The sequence below is a fragment of the Ranitomeya variabilis genome, chromosome 6, assembly GCF_051348905.1.
Source record: "Ranitomeya variabilis isolate aRanVar5 chromosome 6, aRanVar5.hap1, whole genome shotgun sequence".
NCBI classification, from domain to species: domain Eukaryota; kingdom Metazoa; phylum Chordata; class Amphibia; order Anura; family Dendrobatidae; genus Ranitomeya; species Ranitomeya variabilis.
In genome coordinates, this window is record NC_135237.1 from 459,502,269 (window position 1) to 459,528,746 (window position 26,478).

Genomic DNA, 26,478 nt, shown 5'->3' on the forward strand with positions numbered 1-26,478 from the left:
GCTGATTGGTTGCTGCCGGCCGCGACCAATCAGCGACGGGCACAGTCCGGCCGCAAAGTCACCCTTCCCTTCTTCCATCCAGTCAGTGCCCCCTCCCAACTCCCCAGTCAGTGCCCCCATAGCGGTTTAGCAGTCCATTAACCAGACTGCATTACACAGCGGCATAATGCGGTTTAACGCAGTCTGTTAACACTGTTATTAACCCTGTGTGACCAACTTTTTACTATTGATGCTGCCTATGCAGCATCAATAGTAAAAAGATCTAATGTTAAAAATAATAAAAAAATAAAAAATCATTATATTCTCACCTTCCGGAGCCTTTCCCGCTCCTAGCAACGCTCCGGTCCCAAGAATCCATTGCGGCAATGACCGGAGATGACGTACCGTCTCGCGAGATGATGACGTAGCGGTCTCGTGAGACCGCTACATCATCACGTGGTATTGCCGCAATGCATTCTTGGGACTGGAGCGTCGCGAGGAGAATCGGTAACTCCTGGGCTGGATCCGGGGGGCCGACGTAAGGTGAGTATATAACTATTTTTATTTTAAATTCTGTTTTTTTTGTTTTTTTTTTTAACAGGGAGATGGTGCCCACATTGCTATATACTACGTGGGCTGTGCTATATACTACGTGGGCTGTGCTATATACTACGTGGGCTGTGCTATATACTACGTGGGCTGTGCTATATACTACTATACATATTCTAGAATACCCGATGCGTTAGAATCGGGCCACCATCTAGTAGACTTTATAAGCACCAACACAGATTTTACTTCTGAATGGAGACTTTTGAAAACGAAAGATCAGTGCAGTAGTTAAAACTTGTGGGTAAAATCTTAAAATTAACAATTCTGCCATTTATGTGTTTACCTAATGCTTTTCATTTGCTATAGGTGTTGCTAACTGTATTCTGCAGGACAGCAGGATTATGGCAATACCAAATTTATACAGCTTTATGTTTTATTACTTTTGTGGAATAAGTGCAACGTTTGAAGAAAATCCTTTTGCGTCGCTATATTCTGGGCCATAAATTATATACCGTATATGACTTATTTATCATTTTTAGGAGGTGAAAATAACAAAAAAGAAAGATTTTGGATTTTTAAACACAGTTGGCCATTTACAGGGTAACAAAAAAAAAAAAAAAGTCTCCATATGCCAAAACCCATAGCCTTTTTTATTTGTCAGTAGACAGAGGGTTTGGTTTTATGTGGGACAAGTTATAATTTTCATTGGTGCCACTTTTGATCATATTTAATTTTTTTGTGATGTAGGATGTACAAAAACAGCAATTCTGACAATGTTGTATGTTTTTTTCTGTGGTGTTCACTGTGCAGAATAAACCGTGATATAGTTTCATGATACCACTCATTAGGGAGTTGTTTTTTGGAGCGGGTTCTGGTCTTCCACATTAAACCACTTTTCATTAGTATAAACAGATTGTTGTTTTTTTCTACTTTTGTAAAAATGTAATTAAATTATATTCTTTAATTTTTACATTTACTAGTGCCAAGAGGGAAATTGATCTTAGCCTGTCCCTCAGGATCTATTAGGCTATGGTCCATGGCAGACCAAGTAGTGGGCATTGTTAGGCCTCCCTCTGTCAAACTCCTCAAATGTCGTGGTAAGTATTGACCGTAGCATAGGTGGCATGCTGTTGTGATTGGACTAGTTAGAGTCCCAGTGAGAGTTAGGCTGTGTGCACACGTTGCTGATTTTTCGCGTTTTTTTCGCGATAAAAACGCAAAAAAACAGCATACAATATGCATCCCATCATTTAGAATGAATTCCGCATGTTTTGTGCACATGATGCGGTTTTTTTTCGTAAAATCTCTTTCTCTTAGCCTCTAATTGGGGGACACAGGACCATGGGTGTTATGCTGCTGTCCACTAGGAGGCGACACTATGCATAATCTGAAAAAGATTAACTGTGGCTCCTCCTGTGCAGTATACACCCCTGGACGGCATCAGCCTTCTCCAGTTTTGTGCAAAAGCAGTAGGAGGAACGTAACATGAATAACATAATTATGCCTGTAAGAAGGCAACTATGTAACATGAATAACATAATTATGCCTGTAAGAAGGCAACTATGTACGAGCTCAAGAAAACAATATGAGAACTCAACAGTTACAACGGCCCGGAAAGGGCAACAGGGTGGGAGCCGTGTCCCCCAATTAGAGGCTAAGAGAAAGATTTTACGGTGAGTACACAAAAATCTCCTTTACTCTGTTGCCTCATTGGGGGACACAGGACCATGGGACGTCCTAAAGCAGTCCCTGAGTGGGAAGCAATGGACGAATATTGTGCAGACAGGCCCCTATACTTAGGGCACCGCCGCCTGCAGGACACATCTACCCAGGCTCGCGTCCGCTGAGGACTGGGTATGAACCCTGTAGTGTTTAGTAAAAGTGTGTAAGCTAGTCCAAGTGGCCGCCTTACACACAGGTTGTGCCGAAGACTGGTGCCGAATGGCCCAGGAGGCCCCTACCGCCCGTGTAGAGTGTGCCGTAATACCGGCTGGAAGAGGAGAATTCTTAATGCGGTAGGCCTCTTGTATGGTGGATTTGATCCACCTGGCAAGGGTAGCTTTGGAAGCTGGCAGACCCTTGTGGCCGCCTTCCGGAAGGAGGAAGAGAATCAGACCTCCGGAAGGACGCAGTCCTAGACACATATGTACGCAATGCCCTGACAAGGTCAAGCGTATGCAGAGCCTTCTCCACTCTATGAACTGGGACCGGACAAAGGGATGGTAGTGAAATTTCCTCATTGAGGTGGAAGTCGGACACAACCTTCAGAAGGAAGGATGGGACCGTACGAAGAACTACCTTGTCCTGGTGAAAAGCCAGGAAGGGCCGTCTGCAGGAGAGTGCTGTCAGTTCAGACACCCTGCGTAGCGAGGTGATTGCCACCAGGAAAACCACCTTCTGGGAAAGAAGGCGGAGCAGGACCTCCTTAAGGGGTTCGAAGGGTGGTTCCTGCAATGCTGTCAGGACCAGGTTGAGGTCCCACGTTTCTAGCTAGCGGTCGTCTGTAGGGGGGGAACCAATCGGGAAACCCCCCGAAGGAAAGTCCTTACTTGCGGCTTGGTAGCAATGCGCCTTTGAAAAAGCACTGAGAGGGCTGATACCTGGCTCTTAAGCAAGCCCAATGACAGCCTGGCCTCCAGACCAGATTGGAGAAAACCAAGTACTTTGGGTAGGGAATAAGGGAGTGGGATCTGGCCACGAGTTTCGCACCAGGTAAAGAAAAGCTTTCCAGGTACGGTAATAAATCTTGGCAGAGGCTGGTATCCGTGCTCTGATCATGGTTCCAATGACGTCCATCGAGAGCCCTGCCTGGGTTAGAACCCAGGTCTCAAGGGCCACGACGTCAAATTGAGAGCCCCTGAGTCATGGTGGTAGAACGGGCCTTGTGATAGAAGATCGTGGCGGTCGGGGAGACGCCAGGGGGCGTCTGCTGTGAGTTGTACGATGTCGGCGTACCATGTGCGTCTGGGCCAGTCCGGTGCAATTAGGATGGTTGGAACTCCCTCTTGTTTGATCTTCCTCACCACTCTGGATATCAGGGGGAGAGGTGGAAAAATATACAGAAGCTGGAACTGGGTCCAGTCCTGAACCAGAGCGTCTGCTCCGAGCGACCGCGGATCGTGTGTTCTGGCCATGAAGTTGGAGACCTTGGCATTGAAGTGGGATGCCATTAGGTCCACATCCGGGGTCCCCCAGCGGAGACAGATCTGTTGAAAAATTTCGGGATGGAGAGACCACTCTCCCGAGTCTATTCCTTGTCGGCTGAGGAAGTCTGCTTCCCAGTTGTCCACACCCGGAATGTGGACCGCCGAAAGAACCGACCCTGTGTCCTCCGCCCAGCGGAGGATGTGTGACACTTCTCGCATCGCCTGGGTACTGCGGGTCCCCCCTTGGTGATTCACATATGCCACAGCCGTGGCATTGTCCGACTGTATTCTGATGTGAGAGGCTGCCAGTAAGTGATGGAAGGCCCTCAATGCCGGAAGGATGGCATGAATTTCCAGGATGTTGATGGGCATGGTCGCTTCCACTGGGGACCACTTGCCCTGTGCCCTGTGATGTAGGTGCACCGCACCCCAACCCGTCAGGCTCGCGTCGGTGGTCAGAACCTTCCATTGACCTGTGAGAAAGGATTTCCCCTTTGCTAGCGAGGTTGGCTTGAGCCACCAGTGCAGGGACCTCCTGGTTGACGACATTAGCTGGAACTCCCTGTCGAGAGAAAAGGGATTCCTGTCCCAGGACTTGAGAATGGCTAGTTGGAGAGGTCTGAGGTGAAACTGGGCAAATGGGACAGCTTCTATTGCTGCTGCCGCCATCTTGTCGAGGACTCTCATGGCAAACCGGAGAGATCGAGGAGGTTTGCGGAGGAGGGTGCGAACAGCTAGTCGGAGAGCCAGTGCCTTGTCCTTGGGAAGGAGCACTAGACCCCTGGAGGCGTTGAATAACATTCCCAGGAAGGTCAGGGACTGACTCGGGGTTGGTGATGACTTTTGTAGGTTGATTAACCAGCCCATGCGACAGAGTATCGGTTGTGATTGAGACGCTGAGCTCGCAGTCCTTGAAGGTGGGAGCCTTGATGAGTAGATCATCTAGGTATGGAACGACTACTATGCCTCTGGAGTGCAGGACGTCCATGGTGGCTGCCATGACCTTGGTGAACACTCTGGGAGCCGTGGCGAGTCCGAAAGGGAGAGCCACGAATTGGTAGTGGTCCTGGCCTATTGCGAACCTGAGAAACCTCTGATGGGCAGGTGCAATGGGTATATGCAGGTATGAGTCTTGTATGTCTATGGAGGCGAGATATTCTCCCTTTTCCATGGACGCAATGATGGACCGAAAAGACTCCATGCGGAAATGACGGACCCGTACATATTTGTTGAGCTGTTTTAGGTCTAGTATGGGCCGTACGCTGCCTCCTTTCTTGGGAACTACGAACAGATTGGAGTAGAACCCTCGGAAGCGGTCGGTCGTGGGTACTGTTACTATGACTCCTGCTTGAAAAAGCGAGGAGACCGTTTGGTGGTAGGCACGAGCCTTGGCTGGTGGTTTTGGGGGGACAGAGAGGAAGAATCGGTCCGGTGGGTGAAGTCTATTTTGTATCCGGAAGACACTAGTTCCATGACCCACCTGTCTTCTGTAATAGGCAGCCAGACTTGATGAGAGAGCAAAAGTCGGCCGCCTACTGGTGTGGTGTCTTCCGGAGTCCGTGAGTCATGATGAGGAAAAAGTCTGAGAATTTCCTCCTCTGGGCTTAGGCTGGCCTGCTTTTGACTGCCAGGTCTTGTCCGACCTTTGCGTCGATCGTGAGTTGTCCCTGCGTGGGGAACAGTTACGATTTTGTGCTGGACGCGAGACGGACCAGCCGGAGGAATTCCAAAAGGATCGGAATCGAGTTTGGTTACGCTTCTTGTAAGTGCGTTTAGGTTTCAGTTGGGGAAGAGAAGTACTCTTACCCCCGGTGGCGTTGGATATCATAGTGTCCAACTGTTCACCGAAAAGTCTCCCACTGAGGTAGGGGAGGTGCGTGAGGGACTTCTTTGAGGCTGCGTCCGCTTTCCATTCCAGCAGCCAGAGGATACGCTGAATCGTGATGGCGTTTGATGCTATCCCTGCTACTCCCCTTGCTGAATCCAGAGCTGCATGGAGCATGTAGTCTGCTACAACTGCTATTTGAACCGCTTGGTCCGACAGCTCAGGAGCGGATGCTTTGAGAGCTTGTAAATTCTTTGCCCAGGCCAGAATGGCCTTGGCAGCCCAAACTGAGGCGAATGCGGGAGCCAGGGATGCCCCTGCTACCTCGAAAATTGAACGAGCCATGCGTTCTACCTGCCGGTCTGCTGCGTCCCTGAGGGTTGAGCTATTTGGCAGTGAAAGGAGGGTCTGTGCTGCTAGCCTAGAGACTGGGGGGTCCACTTCAGGTGGATCTGTCCATTCCTTGGTGTCCTTCTGTGGGAAGGGGTACCTCGCCTCCAGATAAAATTTGCTAATCGCAATTTTCTCAGGCTGTGAGAGCTGCTTTTTAAGGATCGCCTTAAACTCTGGGTGGTTAGAGAAAACCTTAGGCGGCTTCAGAGGTCCTTCAAAGGAAATCTTATGTTCTGGGGCCTCTGGTGGCGGATCAGAAATGTCCAGCACCCGATGGATGGATGAAATTATGTCCTCAACTAGCGCTGTATTGCTAGGAGGGATTGGGATCAGGGACCCCTCCGTTTCTCTGTCTGAGTCAGAGTCGCAGATGCCTTCCGAATCCTGTGTATCACTGAGGCGTCCCCTGCTAAGTGGGCCGGGGAGGAGGCCTTCTCTGGTCGGGGATTGCGGAGATCTGCATTGTCTGTCCCTGGAATGGGACGGTCTAGATGACCTGGAGCTACGGTGTCTATCCCTAGAGGGGGATGACCGTGTGCTATGGGATGACGCAGATGGACTTGATCTATGGGTCCGCTTGCGTCCTGACCTAGACGTGGATGTGCCAGGGTCATCTTGTTCCTGAGTCAAGCTCTCCCTTTGCTGGGTAACGGTCATAGCCGGGGCATGACCCTGCAGAGCCTGAAGAAATGTGGAGGTTAGGTTATCTATAGACTGCGTCATAGATTGCGATATCTGAGTAGCCCATTCCGGCGTGGCATTAGACACCGAGGCATTGGCAGGGGCTTCTTGGGGCTCTGACACATTAGTTTGTATACAGCTCTGACAATGCGGGTACGTGCTACTACTGGGGAGAGCGGTCCCGCAGGCTGTGCAGAATGCATAATAGCAGTTCTGCCTGGTTCTCTTGGACCTTGAGCCCGGCATAGTGCACAGAGTGCAGAAGTGCTGCCAGCAGAGGACCTTACAGGGGTAGAGAAACCTATAGGGGAGCCTTATAGGTAGTATGGATTCACAGCTGAGTAAAAAACCCAGCTGTGATCTTACCCCACCAGTGTGCCCCTAGGTCCAGCACCGAAGATCCACAGTCCTGTGCCTGTGCCCCCCGGAGACTGGCTGCCTGGTCCTGGTCCTGCAGACCGGGAGATGCAGGGTTAATCTGCAGCCGAAAATGGCTGCTGAGACAGAGAGGAAAGGAGGAGAAGGGGGCGGAGAGCTGGAAAAAGGCGGCAAAGCTGTGTAAAAACGCGCCCTTTCTGTCTCGATCCACCCACTTTATGACACTGTAGAGTGTCATTTGTCATCCGTGGGGCGGGCCGGGGGGGCGGAGAGGAGGCGGTGGCTTCAGCTAGGCTGAAGCCGGGGCCTAAATTAGATGCCTGAGGCCCAGAAGGGCTCCAGGCCGGCGCGAAAGTCCGGGAGGGGGTCGGATCTGAACCGGACCCCTCCGGATTTAAAGGCAGGATGGCGGTGGGGCTATAAGCGGAAGGGGGAGCCGGTAGGGGTCTCCCTGAGGCAGTATAGAGCTGGTGCTGCCGCAGAGACAGGGGCGCAGGGAGCCCTGTGTCTGAATGTGCCATGCCTGCCTGCACTCCCCCCGGCCCCAACAGGAGCCCGCAGCTGGGCTGGGGTCCCTGGATGCAGGCGCAGTGTGCTGGCCCATTGCTGAGAGCTGTAGAATGCTGCCTGTACAGGCCCTACCTGAGGTGTCTCAACCTAATACCCCCAGTGGGGGATAGGGAGGGTGCTGTTGTCACCTTCAGGGGCCTTTATCCTCACCTCGACCTCAACCCAGAAACCAAAAGGAATTGGGGAAGGAGGGGGGTCTCGACTTCGAACCAGCACCCGAGGGACTGGGGAAGGAGCAACATGGGGAATAGCCATCTCTACTTCAACTGGGCACCCCATAATAGGGGGCCGACGAAGGAGCCATGCTGGGAGTCTCACAGGAGACCCTCTTTTCTTCATCTGTAATCCCGTCGGAAAAAACGGAGTAAAATCTTTTAGGTGTGCCTCCTATGTGACACTAAGCAAAAACTGGAGAAGGCTGATGCCGTCCAGGGGTTTATACTGCACAGGAGGAGCCACAGTTAATCTTTTTCAGATTATGCATAGTGTCGCCTCCTAGTGCACAGCAGCATAACACCCATGGTCCTGTGTCCCCCAATGAGGCGACAGAGTAAAACGCATCGCGGTAAAAAACGCAGCATGTTCATTAATTTAGCATTTTTTTTGCAGATTTCCCACTATAAAATGCATTGGGAAATGTCTGGGAAAAAAACGCGGCAAAAAACGCATGCAGATTTCTTGCAGAAAATTTCAGGTTTTTCTCAGGACTGGGGTCTAAGGGATAACGTTTCTCCTTGTGGAGAGTGACATACCAGCTGGCTTGTCAAGGTAAGGAGGCTTTGATTTGGCTTTTATCCTAAGTCATATTGCACGACTCGTTAAAGGGTTGATTGTGACTTGTAGGATTGCTACTTCCAACAGGTGGTGCTATAGAGTTAAGTCCTCTTTTTCTCAGAAGAGGCAATTTGCATATTTAATTTCCCAGAGGAGCATTGCACGGCGAATAAGCCTCCTTACCTTGACAAGCCAGCTGGTATGTCACTCTCCATAAGGAGAAACGTTATCCCTTAGACCCCAGTCCAGAGCCTCTCACCTAGCCAAATCAGTTCTCATGCTTCGCACTGACGAGGGCCAACAGCCCGAAACACCGTGTCTGCGGATTGAGATACTGATTTGGCTTTTATCCTAAGTCATATTGCACGACTCGTTAAAGGGTTGATTGTGACTTGTAGGATCGCTACTTCCAACAGGTGGCGCTATAGAGTTTAAGTCCTCTTTTTCTCAGAAGAGGCAATTTGAAGGTTTTTCTCAAGAATTTTCTGCAAGAAATCCTGAACGTGTGCACATAGCCTTAGGCTCTTTGTCACATCTGGCTCCTGCTGACCCAAGCACAACTCCCTTTGCCAGCGCCATGTCACTCTACTTCCAGGTTTGTTCCATCACAGAAAGTGCCATCCTCCAGTCTCTGGGTCAACACACGACAAGTAAATGTGTATGAAGAATGACTGTCCACCTGACTACATGAAGCAGACTATTTTTTCCATCACTGCTGATGCAGACAGAGGTGGGCTGGCTTAGGCTGGTTTCACATTTGCGTTTAAAAACGCGTTTTAAAAAAAAACCGCATGTGTTAAAAAAGCGCATGTAAAAGCGTGCAAACGCTGCGTTTTTTTAGACGCATACGTTTTTGCATGCAGAAAAAAAAAGCGGCGTTTTGCTGCGTTTACATGCATTTTTTCCTGCGTTTGCGTTTTTTACACGCATGCTGAGAAGTGTGTGACAGCTGCCAATCATCAAAATCAACTAGAAAACCCACTATAAACAGAAATAGCTAGGGTTAGGGTTAGGATCCCTAGTAACTCTAGGGATCCTAACCCTAACCCTAGGGATCCTAACCCTAACCCTAGGGATACTAACCCTAACCCTAAGGGTTAGGATCCTAACCCTAACCCTAAGGGTTAGGATCCTAACCCTAACTTTAAGGGTTATGGTTAGGATCCCTAGGGTTAGGGTTAGGATCCCTAGGGTTAGGGTTTTCTTGTTTTTTCTTGTGTTTTTCTATAGAAACGCATGCATTTAAAAATGCATGCAAACGCATGTGCCTAAAAACGCATGCGTTTACATAGACAGCAATACATTTTTTTGCCGTAAAAAAACGCATGCGTTTTTTTGCCGCAAAAAAACGCCGCTAGAAATTACTACAGGTTGCATTTCTGCAACAAAACGCAAACATAAAAAACGCATGCGTTTTTAATGTTAAGTAGAGAAAAAAAATGCATGCGTTTTTTAGCGCTAAAACGCAGCGGCAAAAAACGCAAGTGTGAAACCAGCCTTAGCTATTGAAAGGGGAGAGGAAGCCAGCTCCCTTAGGCCTCTTTCACAATTCCGTCTTTCAGCTCCCGTCACAATCCGTCGATTTTTGATAATGCAGGATCCTGCATTTTCTCATAGACTTGTATTAGTGACAGATGGCCATACGTTTCATCCGTCGTGCACTGGATCCTGCGTAAAAAAATGGTCCGTCGGGCAGAGAAAACGTTCAGAGGAACGTTTTTTCTGTATGTCGGAAAAATCAATCAGTGACGCATCCTGCGCTGCCCGTCACTGGCTACAATGGAAGCCTATGGGTGCAGGATGCGTCGCTGACTGTGAAAAGCAGGAATTCAGCGACGGGTCCCATCTTTTCAAACTGAGCATGCGTGGAATTCTGACGGGAAATTCTCTCTCGCTCTCTTAACTATTGATGCTGCCTATGCAGCATCAATAGTAAGAAGATCTAATATTAAAAATAGAAGAAAAAAAAACACAAAAAAACCCCGCAATATTCTCACCTACCGACGTCCCGCGCAGCGTCACCGATGCTCCCGGCAGCTAGCGTTCCTAGTAATACATTGGGAAATCTTGCGAGAAGTCGCAGTCTCGCAAAACAGAGAGATTTTGCAATGTATTACTATGAACGCTAGCTGCCGGGAGCATCACTGCGCGGGACGTCGGTAGGTGAGAATACTGCGATTTTTAATTTTTTTTAACCTGGTTTGTGTTTGCGTTTTCGCAGCGGAAAACCGCTGCGAAGACGCATACACAACAGGTGCACATAGCCATGACGTGTCCACACGTTTTCCACAATCTGCACAGGATCCGTCATTTCAATATCTTGACGGATCCTGTGCAGATTTGGAAGACGGAAGTGTGAAAGAAGCCTTAAACATCATTGGTCATATAGTGGGAAGTGTCAGTTCTGCATGAGAAGTTAAAAAAAATAAAGCAATTTCTTACTGGGTATCCATTTAAAGGCTGGAAATAGAGATATTTATCTGTGATGCACACATGGCCCGGGTTGGAGACCAGCGGCGTTATCATCTCGGCTTCACATTCCATGATCCATTTCTCACATACACTCTGAAAGCTGACAGATTTAAGAAAAGCATCAGAAAAAATGGATCTTATAAAATACCTGTTAAAAAAAAATGGAGTTAAATGACTTTCAAAAATCTGAGCTACCCTGATTCTACTACTTTCTTCCTGTTTGCACAGATATTCACATTTGTTTCTTCTGGAGCTCAGTATGTGGCATGAGCAGTCACCTCTCCCATATGCTGCTAACCACAGCTCAGCAGCTGATACAGTGGCTTGTGAAAGTATTCGCCCCCTTGGCTTTCAACCTATTTTGTTACATTATAACCTGCGTTTAAATATTTTTGAAATCCGATTTGTGTGAGATACATCAGCACTAAATAGTCTAAGTTGGTGAAATGAATGAGAAAAATATAGGCATAAATTACATTTATGGGATCAAATAACTAAAAATTGTCACTTACATATGTATTCACTCATTTTGCTACGAAGCCCCTACAAATTTCTAGTGCAAGCAATTACCTTCATAAGTCAAATTATTAGTGAAAGGAAGTCTCCCTGTGTGAAATCTAAGTGTCACATGTTCTGTTAGTATATTTTTCTGAAAGGCCACAGAGGCTGCACCACCATTAAGCAGGAGGTACCACTAACCAAACACCACCCATGAAGACCAAGGAGATCTACAAACAAGTCAGGGACAAAGTTGTTGAGAAGTACAAGTCAAGGCTGGGTTATAAAAAAAAAAAAAAAAAAAATCTCAAATCTGAGATGATCCCCCGGAGCACCATGAAATCCATGATCATTAACTGGAAAGAACATGGTACCACAAATCTGCCAAGAAAGGGCCACCCAGCAAAACTCTAAGCCCGGGAAATGAGGGCATTAATCAGAATGGCAGCACAGAGACCAAATGTAACACTGAAAGAGCTGCAGAGTTCCCAAGCAGAGACTCAGACTCAGTATCTGTCCATATGACCACAATAAACCGAACACTCCATATAGGTGGCCTTTATGGAAGAATAGGAAGAAAAAAAGCATATAATTACACATAAAATTGTAAGGCTTGTTTTGAGTTTGCCAACAGACATGTGGAAGGGTCCCCAAATGTAACGGGGAAGGTGGTGTGGTCACATGAGAACAAAACGGAACTTTCTGGCCACCAAGGTAAATGCTATATCTGGTGCCAAACCAACCAAGCTCATCACCTCAAGAACACCATACCCACAGTGAAACATGGCGGTGGCAACATCATGCTTTGGAGATGTGTTTCGGCAGCAGGGACAGGGAAAATGGTCCAAGTTGAGGGGAAAATTGATTGTTCAATATACAAAGATATTCGAGCAAAAACTGTTTATTAGTGCTTTGAGACTGGGATGGATGTTCACCTTCCAACAATACAATGAGAACAGTCCAATGGTTTAAAGATGAAACGTGTAAATGTTTTGGAGTGGCCTAGTCAAAGCCTAGACCTTAATCCAAAGGAGAATCTGTTGTCAGACTTGAAAATTTCTGTTGAACCAGTAGTGATGAGCGAATATCCTCGTTACTCGAGATTTCCCGAGCACGCTCACGTGTCCTCAGAGTATTTTTTAGTGCTCGGAGATTTAGTTTTCAGCGCCGCAGCTGAATGATTTACAGCTATTAGCCAGGCTGAGTACATGTGGGGATTCCCTAGGGGCCAGGCAACCCCCACATGTACTTAGTCTGGCTAATAGCTGATGAAAACTAAATCTCCGAGCACTAAAAAATACTCGGAGGACACCCGAGCATGCTCGGGAAATCTCGAGTATCGAATATATTCGCTCATCACTATTGACCAGAGGAAACCATCTAACCTGCCTTGTGTTAAGTGACTTGCAGCTATAAATGCAGCAAAAGAGGGCTCTACAAAGTACTGATTTTAGGATGTGGGGAATAGTTATGCACGCTGAAGTTTTCAGTTATTTGTCGTTTGCTTCACATAAAGAAGAAAAATCACAGCTGCAGGCATGTTCTTTACAAAAACGAATGCACAAGGGGTAGAATACTTTCACTAGCCACTTTAAGACTGCTAAACTGATGGATCAGGTGCTGAGCCGTAATTGGCAGTGAGTTGGAGGGAGGGATAAAAGTGTACACCCCAGAGAAGACTCTGCAGAAAGCAGAGATTTCACATACTGCACTCCAAAACAAATGAGAGTATACAACTTACAAAATCAGGGGAGCTCAGGGAATTTTTCCAGGGTATTTAGCTCCGTTTCTTTGAGCAAGTAGCAGAACATACAATTGTAGTAAACTAACTAAACTAAAGCAGCATGCATTAACTATAGCTAAAATGTATGAACAATATCATCTACGGTACATTGCACCAGCTAAGACCACTATTTCCTACAGACAAACCCAAACTGTCAGTCCAGCTCTCCGGAGACAATGAAGGTAGCAAATGGTGAAGGTTATGCTCTGAGTGGCAGAATACAGAGAGCCAATAGGGCTGACACTAGTAGCTAGAAGCAAGTTACTTCCTATACTAGTCACTGGCAGGGGACAACTACAGAACGAACGACTGAGCTGAGCTTACCAGAGAAAGATTGCTCACGGTTATCACTCGCATGTATTCAGGAGGCTTTTTTGGCTGGAGGAATGATGGAGACAATCATAATGCCTCTGATACCAAAATCATCAAGTTTAACTGATTAAGAAAAAGAATGAATTGGTGGTATTGCACATTACTGTCTCACGGTGCATTCTTATGTGAGATCTGGATGGTATTCTTATCAAAGATATCAGGAGCCAAAGCATTGTAGGAGCTATAATGGAGAGACCCATCAGCAGATTTATGAAAGTGCTGCAGACACAGGAGGAGAAGTCAAATGGGGTCGCTCAGCGGACATCTTGCCGTGCCCAGCCTTACTCCAATCACATAGTTTAAACCACTTGCATAAAACTGGTAAAATGTTGCAAAAAGAAAAAAACGGCAACTTTTAGCCCATCTCAATTCCACCCACTTTTTGAAACGGGGAGGGTGCATGAATGACTAATTGTGCCACTAAAGTGACAAAACTACAACAAAAATGTACGCCCTATCCTGAGACATGCATCCTACTAGTGCACCCTCTATCTAGACTCGGAAGGAAAATGCAAATCCTGGTAAATTGGGAGTCTTTGATTTCTAAGGCTAGGTTCCCATTGCGATAATGGGAGAACGCTAACGGACAGCGTTGCACGGCGAAATTAACGCCGTGCACCGCGTCCGTTAGCGCTCCCATTGCCGGCAATGTTAAAGCGCATTGCTAGCGCGTGTCATTTTCGGCTCGCGCTAGCGATGTGTCGGTCTTTTGTAGCGCGCCTCGGACGCTGCTTGCAGCGTTCGCGGCGCGCCTTAGGTCCGTTCCCCGCTCTCGCAGATTGGGGATCTGTGAGAGCGGGGACGTTAACGTGACCCCTAAACGCGGCCCCGAAAAAGACATTGCGTTAGCGCAATCCGCTAGCGCTAAACGGATTGCACTAACGCAATCTGAACCCAGCCTAAGACACTGCAGCGCTTTATTGTAATGAGGGATTATGGAGATCTGTCACGCTGCCCGCAGATAGGGAAGCATGAATTTGCTGACAGGTTCCTTTTGAATATTGGCTTTGAAAGCATCAGTTGTGGCATCTGCTTTATAAAATGTTGAAAAATATTTGCACTTTTTCCTTTTAATTTGAATTTTTTTTTTTTTTATATAGAACTAAGAAGAAATAAAATATCCCATACTTATGATCAATATTGATCCCTATGTGTCGGGTGTAGTGGACACTTCAGCTGCTTTTATATTTATCTTCAGATAGGTGCCCATACTTTCACTAACCTGTTTTTATCAAATGAGGCCCTTGCCAAACGAGACTGCAGAATAGCAGTAATCTGGTATCGAAACAAGAGAAAACAAGTTATACAAAGGAAACTAGAGAAAGTATTAAGTTAAAACAGAAAATTAATCCAGTACCATGGCCGTCTGATCTCCAAGTTTTTCTAGACGAGAAGCTCTTTGAAGCTGTAAAAATAAAAAAAATAATCAGACTAGATGTTCTTATGAAATTGCAGACACTTCCTGTACGCAGTCACTCACAGATCTAATGATACGGACAATTACATAATGAAAAATACTAGTGTCTCAGTTACTCTTGCAAACTGGAAAGAAACATCCGTCTCAGAAGTCCATTAGATTTTTGTTGGCAGACCCCGATAATGTAATAAGCAAGGAAAAGAAAATCCTGATTTTGCAATCGTGTAAAGAAACACAGTACAAGTCACATACATCACAGATATCTGTATATACACACACAAGCTCCTGGTGATCACAACTAGGCTTCTCATTAAAGAGCAATTCTTGTAGGATTATACCTGTAGAAGGTTCTGTACAACATCATCAACCTTTCTAGAATCCTCCAGCTGAAAGAAAAAATGGCCTCCACCCTGAAAAAGGAACAGTGAATGAAGTTATTTGCACAATATATTATACATTAGCATAGCAGGTTCAGGTTTATGAGGAGTCACCTATAGCCTGGGAGCGCTCCTGTCCTAGGCAACAAAGATGAACAGCAGTGATGGAAGTAGAAGAGTATGGATGTTCTCACTACTGCCCTCTTCTTCTTGGCCCCACTCATACTTGTAAAGTTGTTAACACAAATACCCGACAGCAACATGAATCCAATGTGAAGATTCATCTTTATTTTAAGGGTTAATGAGATCCTGCCAAGTTCTTTTATTTTTCACTACTAAACCTGGCAGCTTCTAAAGGTGTCCTTATTAGTCCGATATGATTTATTTTTGCAAAACACATCATACACCAATTAGTTGTATCCAGCCACGGAGGTGGAGACACTATGAATTAAAAAGTCAAGCTCTCCACGATTTATTGCCAAACTTTCTGGTTGAACCGAGGTCCCTGAGGACAGGGTATCTAATGAGGATTCCCAACTTTAGGGGGATGTCAATCCAGTTTTATTTGGAAGGGGTAGGATGTGGAGAGTTTGTGTTACTTTACTCATCAGTATCTAACCACCTCCTTGATCAGATGAAACCAATTACCATGTGGCACAAATGGACTTTAAACCTAATTTTACACAAAAGGTCACATCAAGTTGGGCCATTAAGCACACCTTTGAAGACTGCAGGTAATGAACTACAATCAGATGGTGCTGTAGGCCAAAAAAACCTGACAAGTTCCTTTAAAGTTAAGGATTCACAAAAACAAAAAAGGTTACCAAGTTAGAAAACTTTATGGAAATACTTAAATAGGACATTTCACTACAGTTTCCATGTTAAACTGGTTACCTCATCATAAAGTAACTGAAGAAGTGTAATTTACTGTTTTATTTATTTCTCATTTCCAGAGATATTAACTTTAAAAATGTAGGGAGCACAAATATTTTCCCCTTCAACAAAGTGGTCATTAACACAGATAAAATCTCTGGGGACATTTACTTTTTCTCCTGCAAGATGTAGACCAATCAAAAAGGCAGCATACTACAGAGGGGATAAAAAAAAAAAAAAAAAAAAGTAACTGCCGCTTCCCCCAGAAAATTTAAAACTTGTCATTTTCTGTGTGGTGATAATGAAGTATTTAACCCTATTATTTATAGAGCACCATTGATTCCACGGTGCTGTACATGAGAAGGGGTCACATACAAATATCACTTACAGTAAATTAAAAATGACAGACTGGTACAGAGGGAAGAGGACCCTGCCCTTGCAGGCTTACATTCTACAGTTCTCCTCACCCACCGCACAAATTGACATTATAGCAAGGACAGGAGGACACCTGCACTGTAATGTTATCACATACTATGCTCTATCATAGGTTTCAAGGAATAATGCTATTTATTTTTTAAAGAATAGCATTGGTGGCTGAACATTGGCCGGTATATTGTTAGCTCCTCATCCCAGCCAGCTTCAGTCTCCCTGCACTCCTCCAGTGGTGCACAGACAAAGCTGTCTCTGCTTGCAGTACCAAAGAATGGAGAATTTGAGCCAGCGGGACAAAGATGCCGCTGCTCTGAATTGTCAATCAAGCAGGGACGTTCCAAACCAGGCAATCTGAAAGCCTGGGGAGTGCAGATCTGGTGCACAAAGTGAGACAACCCATATAATTGCAATGTGTCAGCACATATGTATCAGTGGTAGGGCTGTATAGGTACCTGTCCCCCAATTTAAAAAAAATACCTTTTTTTTGCAGCGATCAGATGATTTAATAGTAATAGGAAATCTAGTACAAAAGCCATATGCAAAACAGATGGGAAGGGCACTGGGAATGGGCATGTGAATGAAATTGGACAGCTTCTTCCAACATCATCGATATGTCCCCAGTGCACATCCAGCCTGATTTCCTAATGACCGACAAATCGAATTTCCACACAAAAAGAAAAAAAAAAAAAAAAAAAGTCTAATCTTTTATTGGGGGACAAGCACCTACACAGCCATACCACTACTTCCATTTTTGAAAACATGCTGGCAGGTTATCCTTTAAGATAGTCATAGCTGTAGAAAAAGACATGGACCGCACATCGAAAACGTATCCATTGATCTACTGCGGCTATGCAAAAATGTACAAAATTGAGGTTCTTAGTTTAACATTCTGATCAGACTGCGGTATCACAGAGAACCCTCAGTGGGTCCCTGACCTAAAAGGCTGCATAGCCATGCTCCAACCACTGCCCCATGCAGCAGCATAGTGAGCGACCTGGTGCGCCACAGCACCCATGTAGCAAGGCTCAGCCCCCATGACTCAAGGCGACCCCAACCCCACGGGCACAACAACAAGTGAAAAGAGCTTTAAAAAAAAACAAAACAAAAAAAAACCTTCCACATGTTCTCAGAATGTGACCAAGGAGGGAAAAAATTAGACAGAACCCCTGTTGAAGTCTCCTGCTAATTAAAGACACCTGGGCCTTTAAGACAACCCTGGCTTATTTTAAAAGAATCTTGAAGACATAAGCTTGTTGGGGGAGACTTGCCGTTAGACGTGCCCCTAAAAAAGCAGCTATAGGACACGGTACCTCCGAAAAGGTAATTTTCAATGCACTGGAGGATGTTTATTGTCTCACCATACAGGAGAAGGCATTTCTAACCACCTACTCCTTTCAAATGATGCTTGCTGTACTCCACAGCTGGAGATCTCCTTGGCTTTATACACAAAGAGTAATTTGCGGACAAAAAAGTCAAAAGCAAATCTGCCCCAATGTCCATACCGAGACACAAGCAAATGGAAAAAACAAGAGCGACTTACACGCTGAAGGTTGTACGGAGTAACAATGTTTTGTTCCTTGATGAGGTTAACCTAGAAGAACAAACAATCTATGAATAGTCCCATCAAAAAAACCAAAGCAAATCAACTACATCATTCATAAATCAGATGTTCCTGCGTTACTAGTCAGCTCTCCCGACAAGTCCATGCTAGTAGAGGATTCTCATCTTTTAAAATCAATAATTAGACAATGAAAAATATGCACGGCACTCAAGGTTCCTGTGTGGTGCTCAAGTCGGGTTTCCAGCCCCTCAATCCAATACTCAAAAATACTTGGCACTCAGAAGAATGTTTTGCAAGTTGATTATTCCATTTATTTGTACACCCAGTTTAGAAAATGAACGTTTTCGGTCCAAACATCAGACCTTCATCAGAAATGTCTTTTTTAACAAACTGGTAGATATAACGTGGAAGGGTATATCAAGGCCTAGATAGGCCAGAGCTGGGTGGCCCGGGATAAGGCAGGGAGGCTAACAGCCAGGTTGCTGGACGATGCCTGGATAGGTGCTGCTGTGAGAAAAAGCGCCGGTCCACTGCTACAAGTGGCGCTTGAAACGCCAGCTACGTGGCGTGAGAACTGGAGGTCCCGGGTACCGCTCAATTAGACAAGTCAGCACTTACAGGACAGTGTCAGACTGTAGATCTCCCCCCACTTGGTAGCACTTAATTCATTCATACATTTCCAGGAGAACAAGGAATAATAATGTGATCACATTTGGTCACATTTGGTCACATTAGATGGGATGTGAACTAATGCTGGTGGCAAAAACTAAGCTCAGTTTAAAATGTTTTTTTTTTTTCCATTATTGGACAACCTCTGTCTAATCAATTAAGTGCCATACAAAGTAGATGTAATGTATACTCCCCTCCCGCAGCGGAGCCTTTACAGCAATGCTGGCACCAATGTTCCTGGTGAGGGAGTGACACTTGTGTCAGAATATGACCTGCTTTATTTTTGGCAAATTTTGTCTGAGTGGATGTCAACTCTGATGGAAAATTGATTGGCTGCAGCGGTCATCTGCGCTGCTGCAGGAGGCTCAAAGACGTATATAGGATCATCAAAAAGACATGGAATGGTTGAGATCAAGTAGTAAATGGAATATGTAGCGAAATCTGCTCTTATAGGACTTTTCTCAGACTATAAAATTGACATCATGCTCTTATTTGTGTATTAAATGGATGCAGTAATGGAGGACCACGCTTAGGGCAAGTTTACACAGGGCGTTTTTGCTGCAGCAAAACCTGATCTTATTTGGTGCGTTTTGTTTTTTCTCTTTGTCCAGGCTAATGTCCTTGAATTTTCAGCAGCAAAAACGCAGCAAATAATGATACCTGCGTTTTTGCAGCGTTTTTTTAACACCCATTCAAGTCAATGGGTGAAAAATGCTGAAAAAAAACGCAGCAGAAACGCTGAAAGAAGTGACATGCTCTATGTCCAAAAAACGAAGCAAAGCACAAAATACTGACCACACAAAAAAAAAAAACAATATGTGTGCCAAGATTTCTGAAATCTCATAGGCTTTGTTGGTACTGTAAAAAGCAGCTGAAAATTAGCATGAAAAAACGCAGCAAAAATATATGTATACTTCTACATGTAGCTTTGCTGCTCACAACATAATCCTTACCTGACTGAATACAACAGAAAGTCTTTTGTGCTTGTTGCTAAATATGGAGGAGAAAAAAAAAAAAAGGGGGCAAAGATGTAACATCGCATCACATAGGATAAAAGGTGTTCAGAGAAAGCAGAGTCTAAAGTCCGTACTTCCTGAACAGATTGTCACCATCTTCCACTTCAATTCTTGAGCAATCCCGCAATGCGATCTGTAATAGATAGTAAGGAAAAACAGTTTAATGTGACGTTATCTTTACAGAACTACACTGATCCTGGGATCATCAGGAAACGCTCACCTTCAGTATGGGCTCTTCAATTTTATCAGGTTCAAATATAAGGGATTTGGAACATACTTTCAGGGATCCACTTACGCTTCTACGTAAAAATAAAGGTGTAAGTCCATGACTAGAGAATTACGCTCACATCTCAGAGTCCTTACCATACAAAGATCGCATCCTATAAAATGTCCTGAATTGCTTGGTTACATTCCATGTTACAGCACATTCACATTGGGGGATTTGCCGTTGTTTTTTTTTGTTTTTTTTAGTTACCTATTGAGCAGTTTTTCATTATAAAAGTTTCAGGGTGCACTTAGACTAGCTGAAATGTGGCGCTAATGGAGTGATATACACTTATGTGCAGAGACCGGACAGCCCAGGCCAGCGAGCGGGCAGGATATTAAAGTAGGTTTTTCACCTAAATGCCACAGAGCTGTGTTCATATAGACGATGCCGAATACTTGCAGTGGACCGCAAAAATAACAAAACTTTTCTGCTATCCCCACAGCAAACTATATCAGATACCCACTTTTATTAACTGTGATACCAAGTACGTGGTGTACTGCATCCAGTGCTCTTCATGCCAAGTATATTGGCTGCACGATCCGTAAATTCAAAAAGAGGATCGCCGAACATATCGCCAACATTAAGGCCAACAACAGGTCCTATTCTGGGGCAACTAAACAGCTTGCCTTACTCATTTTACATGTTATGCCAGACGAGGTGGAGACTGGCATAAGCATTTATTGATGAGGGAGGCTTTTTGGATATTGTTCCTAGATACAAAATTCCCTAGGGGAATGAATTATAAAATGTACTTGTTCTACATTTATTGATTCCACTAATTATCTCACTTTTCAGTCCTCACTTGGTTTGTGTTACAGCTGCTGGTGTTTGTTCCCCATTTATGTCTGCTTGTTTTTATTACGGTATATCCTATGACGAAGGCCGCACTGCTGTGCCAGAAACGCATCAGGTTGTTTTTAGCGTTTTATTTCTAGTCATGTTTAAATAAACTTTTTTCATTTTATCTGGTCGGTGTGCCAGAAACCTATCCTTCCTTTTGCCTTCGTTTGCCGAATGCACCAGCTAGATCGGCACCCACCAGATATATGCCATCAAACTTGAGAGAAGACAGGTAGAAATCCAATCATGTGGAGACTCCCTGTCCCTCTTTCCTGTACTTCTACAATGCTGACCAGTCATAAGCAGGCAGTGACACTCGAAAGGAAAGAAGAGCAAGCATCCACCATGGCTTAGAGCAGATTTCCCAGTGTGAGGCCACGTTCACATGTTCAGTATTTGGTCAGTATTTACCTCAGTATGTGTAAGCCAAAATAAAGAATGGAGCAATCAGAGGAAAAGTGTAGTTGAAACACGTCACCACTTCTGTATTTTTCCCCCACTCCTTGATTTGGCTTCCAAATACTGAGGTAAAATACTGAACGTGTCCTTAGATGTATAATGACAGACAGCCTGATCTCCTGGTCTAATCTCCCACATGATTAGAAAGCACAGATAACTAACATGACAGAGAAGGCTCCCGTGGGGAGAGAAGCAGTGCAACGGAGTTTAATTGTGTCACATTACAAACCATTCTAACAGATCTCTTCTCATAGCACTGTCATTTCTACTGTACTGCCCCTCCCCCCACACCGACTGTCTGGAGATGATAGCTCATAGTATCACTATCACACTTATGCCTGCTATGCTGAACTTTGTCATTACAGCTCACATGGGAGTAGTCCAGAACAGGCAGGCTACTACTATAGGAGATGTAATGACAGCCCTGACCTCACACAGCCATTACAAGCTGCTTGAGAACAGCAGACTTAAGTTTGATTGCTAATGCACCCTGAACCACTCTCCTGATTGCCAACAGTTGACACCACTAAACTCAGCTGCACTGCCCCTACCCCAATATGGTTTCATGGAGGACGTATCTATCATTACATCTCACACACTGAGAAACATACGCTATTGGCAGTGGGTGCTCTTATCCTTCTTTATTGAGGTTTGCGTCATACATGGAGAAGTACAAACCCACAGTGAAAAAGGTCTGAAAACACCCACTTGGACTTAAAAAGTTAACTCATTGGGTGTAAGATACTTTGATTGCTTATATCTGCACAGTGCAGAGGAAAAATAATAATAAAAAAAAAAAAAAAGCTTTATTTTACACGGCGGTTACAATTAGATCCAGAGTCCATTTCAACATGAAAAATTTGGGGAAGGGTTCTCTGTAACCGTCTGACAGTTTAGCTCTATATCACTCAGCTATGCCAATAATGCCCACAGATGTCCATATTTGTACTATGTTAACAATGGACGCAAAGATCTGTGCATCCATGCAATGAAGGTGGCACCAGTTGTGCGACTATACCACATGGCCCCCTCTTTGGCTGTTACACTTATGTACAGGTGCTGGATGTATTCACAGCTTAGGCTACGTTCACATTTGCGTTGTGCGCCGCAGCGTCGGCGCCGCAGCGCACAACGCAAACGAAAACGCGGCAAAACGCACGCTAAAACGCTGCGTTTTGCGCCGCATGCGTCCTTTTTGGCCGAAAGTTGGACGCAAAAAAAATGCAACTTGAAGCGTTTCTTGCGTCCAACGCTTGCGGCCATGCGGCGCAAAACGCAGCACAACGCATGTCCATGCGCCCCCATGTTAAATATAGGGGCGCATGACGCATGCGGCGCCGCTGCGGCGCCCGACGCTGCGGCGCTGACCGCAAATGTGAACGTAGCCTTCCACAGAATTTACAAAAGACGTCCATCTTCATCATATAGACACAGAGATTGCCACATCCATTATTTGCACATCCATTATTTGCACAGCACAAAGATATAAGAACTTCTGCATTTCCCAGGTTAAGGGCACAAGTTAACTCAATTGCTAAATTTTTTCCTATGAAGTGAGCAAAATCTTTTAAGAGCATCATCAGCATCAACTATATAATTTATGCTCTTAAATCTTTGACTCCGATCTTGTTTTTGGACACAGATATAGGTTTGAGAATACTCCTGACTAATACCTTTATCAGAAACCTCAAATGTATTGGCCATTAACAATTTTTAATTGTTCCCCAGTCTTTATAGCCTATACTTTCTAATACAGTGGTAAGAATCATGTACACCTATGCATAATGACCCAATGTAAAGAGGTCTACGCATGAGTCAGAGAGGTACGGTAATTATTGAGACGTGAAGAGAGACTAATCTGCAGACTTCTTTAGTTTTTGGCTTTTCTAATGTTAATACAAAGGCTTACCTTTCTATCGCGTCCCCTGATTTAGTAATGTGATGTGCTAGATGCTGCTCAAAAAAGTATTCCTCCAGGTCCAAAAGTAACAAAGAAAACCTGCAAAATGTAAAGAATACACAATGTGCCATAAGACCTGTATTACATATTTGTTATATTTCAGAACTAGCAAGAAACAATATACACTTCTAATGAAGAAACCATCCCTTGACCCGACCTATGCGTCAAGCCATCGTCCCAGATCGCCGCTTCCATTCATCTCCAAACTCCTCAAACAGCATGTCCATGCTGAACTTTCTTTCCACCTCTCATCTAACTCACTCTTTGAACTCTTTCAACCTACAATCTGGCTTCCGTCCCCACAGCTCCACTGAAACGGACTGTCAAAGCTAACAAAAAAAATTCTCTATACATGTGCTCTACCATCAACACTGTTAACCATTCACTCCTATTAGAAAGCCTCTCTTCCTTTGGTGTAAAAGACCTTGCCCTCTCCCGGAGTTCCTACTACCGTTTTAACCACACATTGTTTCCCAATCCCATATTACCTCCTCATCCTGACCACCCTCTGTCAGTGTTCCCCAAGTTCAGTCCTGGGACCCCCTACTCTTGTCAATCCATACATTTGGCAACTCAAAGTCCCATGGCTTCCAGTAACACCTATACTCTCATGACACTCAGATGTGCCGCTGTAGCCCAGAGTCAGCTTTATGTTGTCCAGAATTCCATGGTGTTAGCCATGTCCGCCTCCTCTCGCTACCTAAAACTCAATGTAGACAAAACCAAACTCATCATCTTTCCTCCATCTTAACCAATTTCCCTAGCAGATGTTTCACAATAATGACAACACTTTCCCCTGTACAGGAAGTCCACTGCCTCGAAGTAACCCTCGACTCTGCCCTGTCCTTCAAAACAGCACATCCAAGCTCTTGCCACCTCCAACTTTCCAACTCAAAAACAATTGCCAGAACCCTCAATCTAACAAAATATTACAGCATGTCCTCATCTTCTGAAATATCCTCCTCTGTGACCTCAATGCCAACACTGTCGCATCTCTCCAGACTGTCCTTAATTCAGCTGTCTAACTAAGGCTACTTTCACACTAGCGTCGTACGACGCACGTCGCAATGCGACGTACCGACGCATACTGTGCAAAAAAAACACAACGGGGGCAGCAGATGCAGTTTTACAACGCATCCGCTGCCCCATTGTGATGTCCAGGGAGGCGGGGACGGAGTTACGGCCACGACGCACAAAAAAACGTTAGGCTGCTTTCACACTAGCGTCGTACGACGCACGTCGCAATGCGTCGTTTCGGAGAAAAAAACGCATCCTGCAAAATTGCTTGCAGGATGCGTTTTTCTCCGTAGACTTGCATTAGCGATGCATTGCCACACGTTGCATCCGTCGTGCGACGGATGAGTCGGACTGTCGGCACAAAAAAAGTCCCATGTAACTTTTTTTGTGAGTCGTGTCCGCCATTTCCGACTGCGCATGCGCGGCCGGAACTCTGCCCCCGCCTCCCCGGACATCACAATGGGGCAGCGGATGCGTTGTAAAACTGCATCCGCTGCCCCCGTTGTGTTTTTTTTGCACAGTATGTGTCGGTACGTCGCATTGCGACGTGCGTCGTACGACGCTAGTGTGAAAGTAGCCTTACATGTAACTTTTTTTGTGCCGACGGTCCGACGCAACACAACGCATCTGTCGCACGACAGATGCAACGTGTGGCAATCTGTCGCAATGCGTTGCTAATGCAAGTCTATGGAGATAAAAACTGCTTGCAGGATGCGTTTTAACGCTAGAGAAGGTGTAATAAATACAGAGTTAATTTAATGGAACCAGTAAGAAGGGTGTTCACTACAAATCCCCTAGTGATGGCTGGACCTGCCAGCAGGAAGGTGGGAATCCACCATTGATGGCTGTTTAGCCGACAGCTTTACCTCCCATCAACTCGCGTACATTCAAGCCAATACAGAGACAAGCTGTCTGACAGCCAACATGCATCTAAAGTTTATGGCTGAATTAAGATTTCCGTATGGGAACTATGTAGTAGGATTTAGCCTAACTTATGTCATAAAATAAGCATTCTTTTACAAAGCATAATGTTGTATTAAATAATTATATACTTTTGATTATAGCAGTTATGGATCATTAAAGGAATATGTAACCTGCTTACTGCTTATCAGTCCCACAAGCTCGCTGCCTCAGGGTAATCCTTGACGTTGATCTCTCCTTCATACCACATATCCAAGCCCTTTCCACTTCAACTCAAAAATATTTCACGAATCCGTACATTCCTCAACCAAGAATCTGCAAAAACCCTAGTCCATGCCCTCATCATCTCTCGCCTTGACTACTGCAACCTCCTGCTCTGCGGCCTCCCCTCTAACACTCTCGCACACCTCCAATCTATTCTAAACTCTGCTGCCCGACTAATCCACCTGTCCCCCTGCTATTCCCCGGCCTCTCCCCTCTGTCAATCCCTTCACTGGCTCCCCACTGCCCAGAGACTCCAGTACAAAACACCGGATTACGTACCGGTAATGCTCTTTTATAGAGCCACGACAGCACCCACTGAGAGAGGGGATCCGCCCCTAGGAACAGGAAACCCTACGGAGAGATAAAAGGGGCGGTCCCCCTCGCTCCCACAGTTTGGGTTACAGAAATTGCGAGGAACCGCCCACCAGTATTAGTAGGCAATTCTACATTATCATTTTATCTTAACTACTAATATTTACAAGAACCAAACACCCTTATCCGTGCTCATATGCAAACTATTATATAAGGGAGGGAAGTGAAGGGGTGCTGTCGTGGCTCTATAAAAGAGCATTACCGGTACGTAATCCGGTGTTTTCTCTTCGCCACGACAGCACCCACTGAGAGACTTTCAGAGACAGTTATTTGGGGGGGGATTATCGTGTTAAGAACCGATCTACCGAAACACAGGTCAGTGGAGGCAGATAAATCTAGTCTATAGTGACTATAGAAGGTAGTAGGAGACGACCAGGTTGCGGCCTTACATATGAGATCTATTGGAACCTCTGCTCGCTCTGCCCAGGATGATGCTATCGCCCGGGTGGAGTGTGCCTTTACAGTCCCAGGTGGATCTTCCCCTTTAGACGAATAGGCCAGGTATATCGCCTCCCGAATCCATCGGGATAATGTGCCTTTCGTAACACCAGCTCCTTTCTTTTGACCCTGGAAGGAAACAAAGAGAGCCCTGCTCTTCCTCCAGGGACTAGT

The 26,478-nt window shown here is 45.4% G+C and overlaps 1 protein-coding gene across 1 annotated transcript in view; it reads right to left on the reverse strand.

Annotated features, from left to right (window-relative positions):
• NSMAF (neutral sphingomyelinase activation associated factor) overlaps window positions 1-26,478 on the reverse strand; it is a 103,862-nt gene that overhangs the window by 56,108 nt on the left and 21,276 nt on the right. Inside the window, exons 2-10 of the mRNA XM_077270536.1 lie at window positions 23,242-23,331; window positions 19,986-20,064; window positions 19,840-19,898; window positions 19,703-19,739; window positions 18,060-18,110; window positions 15,176-15,247; window positions 14,778-14,825; window positions 14,643-14,695; window positions 10,738-10,867 (exon numbers count right to left, since the gene is read on the reverse strand). Of these exons, the coding sequence (XP_077126651.1) occupies window positions 10,738-10,867; window positions 14,643-14,695; window positions 14,778-14,825; window positions 15,176-15,247; window positions 18,060-18,110; window positions 19,703-19,739; window positions 19,840-19,898; window positions 19,986-20,064; window positions 23,242-23,331 (619 nt within the window). The remainder of the gene's footprint in view (window positions 1-10,737; window positions 10,868-14,642; window positions 14,696-14,777; window positions 14,826-15,175; window positions 15,248-18,059; window positions 18,111-19,702; window positions 19,740-19,839; window positions 19,899-19,985; window positions 20,065-23,241; window positions 23,332-26,478) is intronic.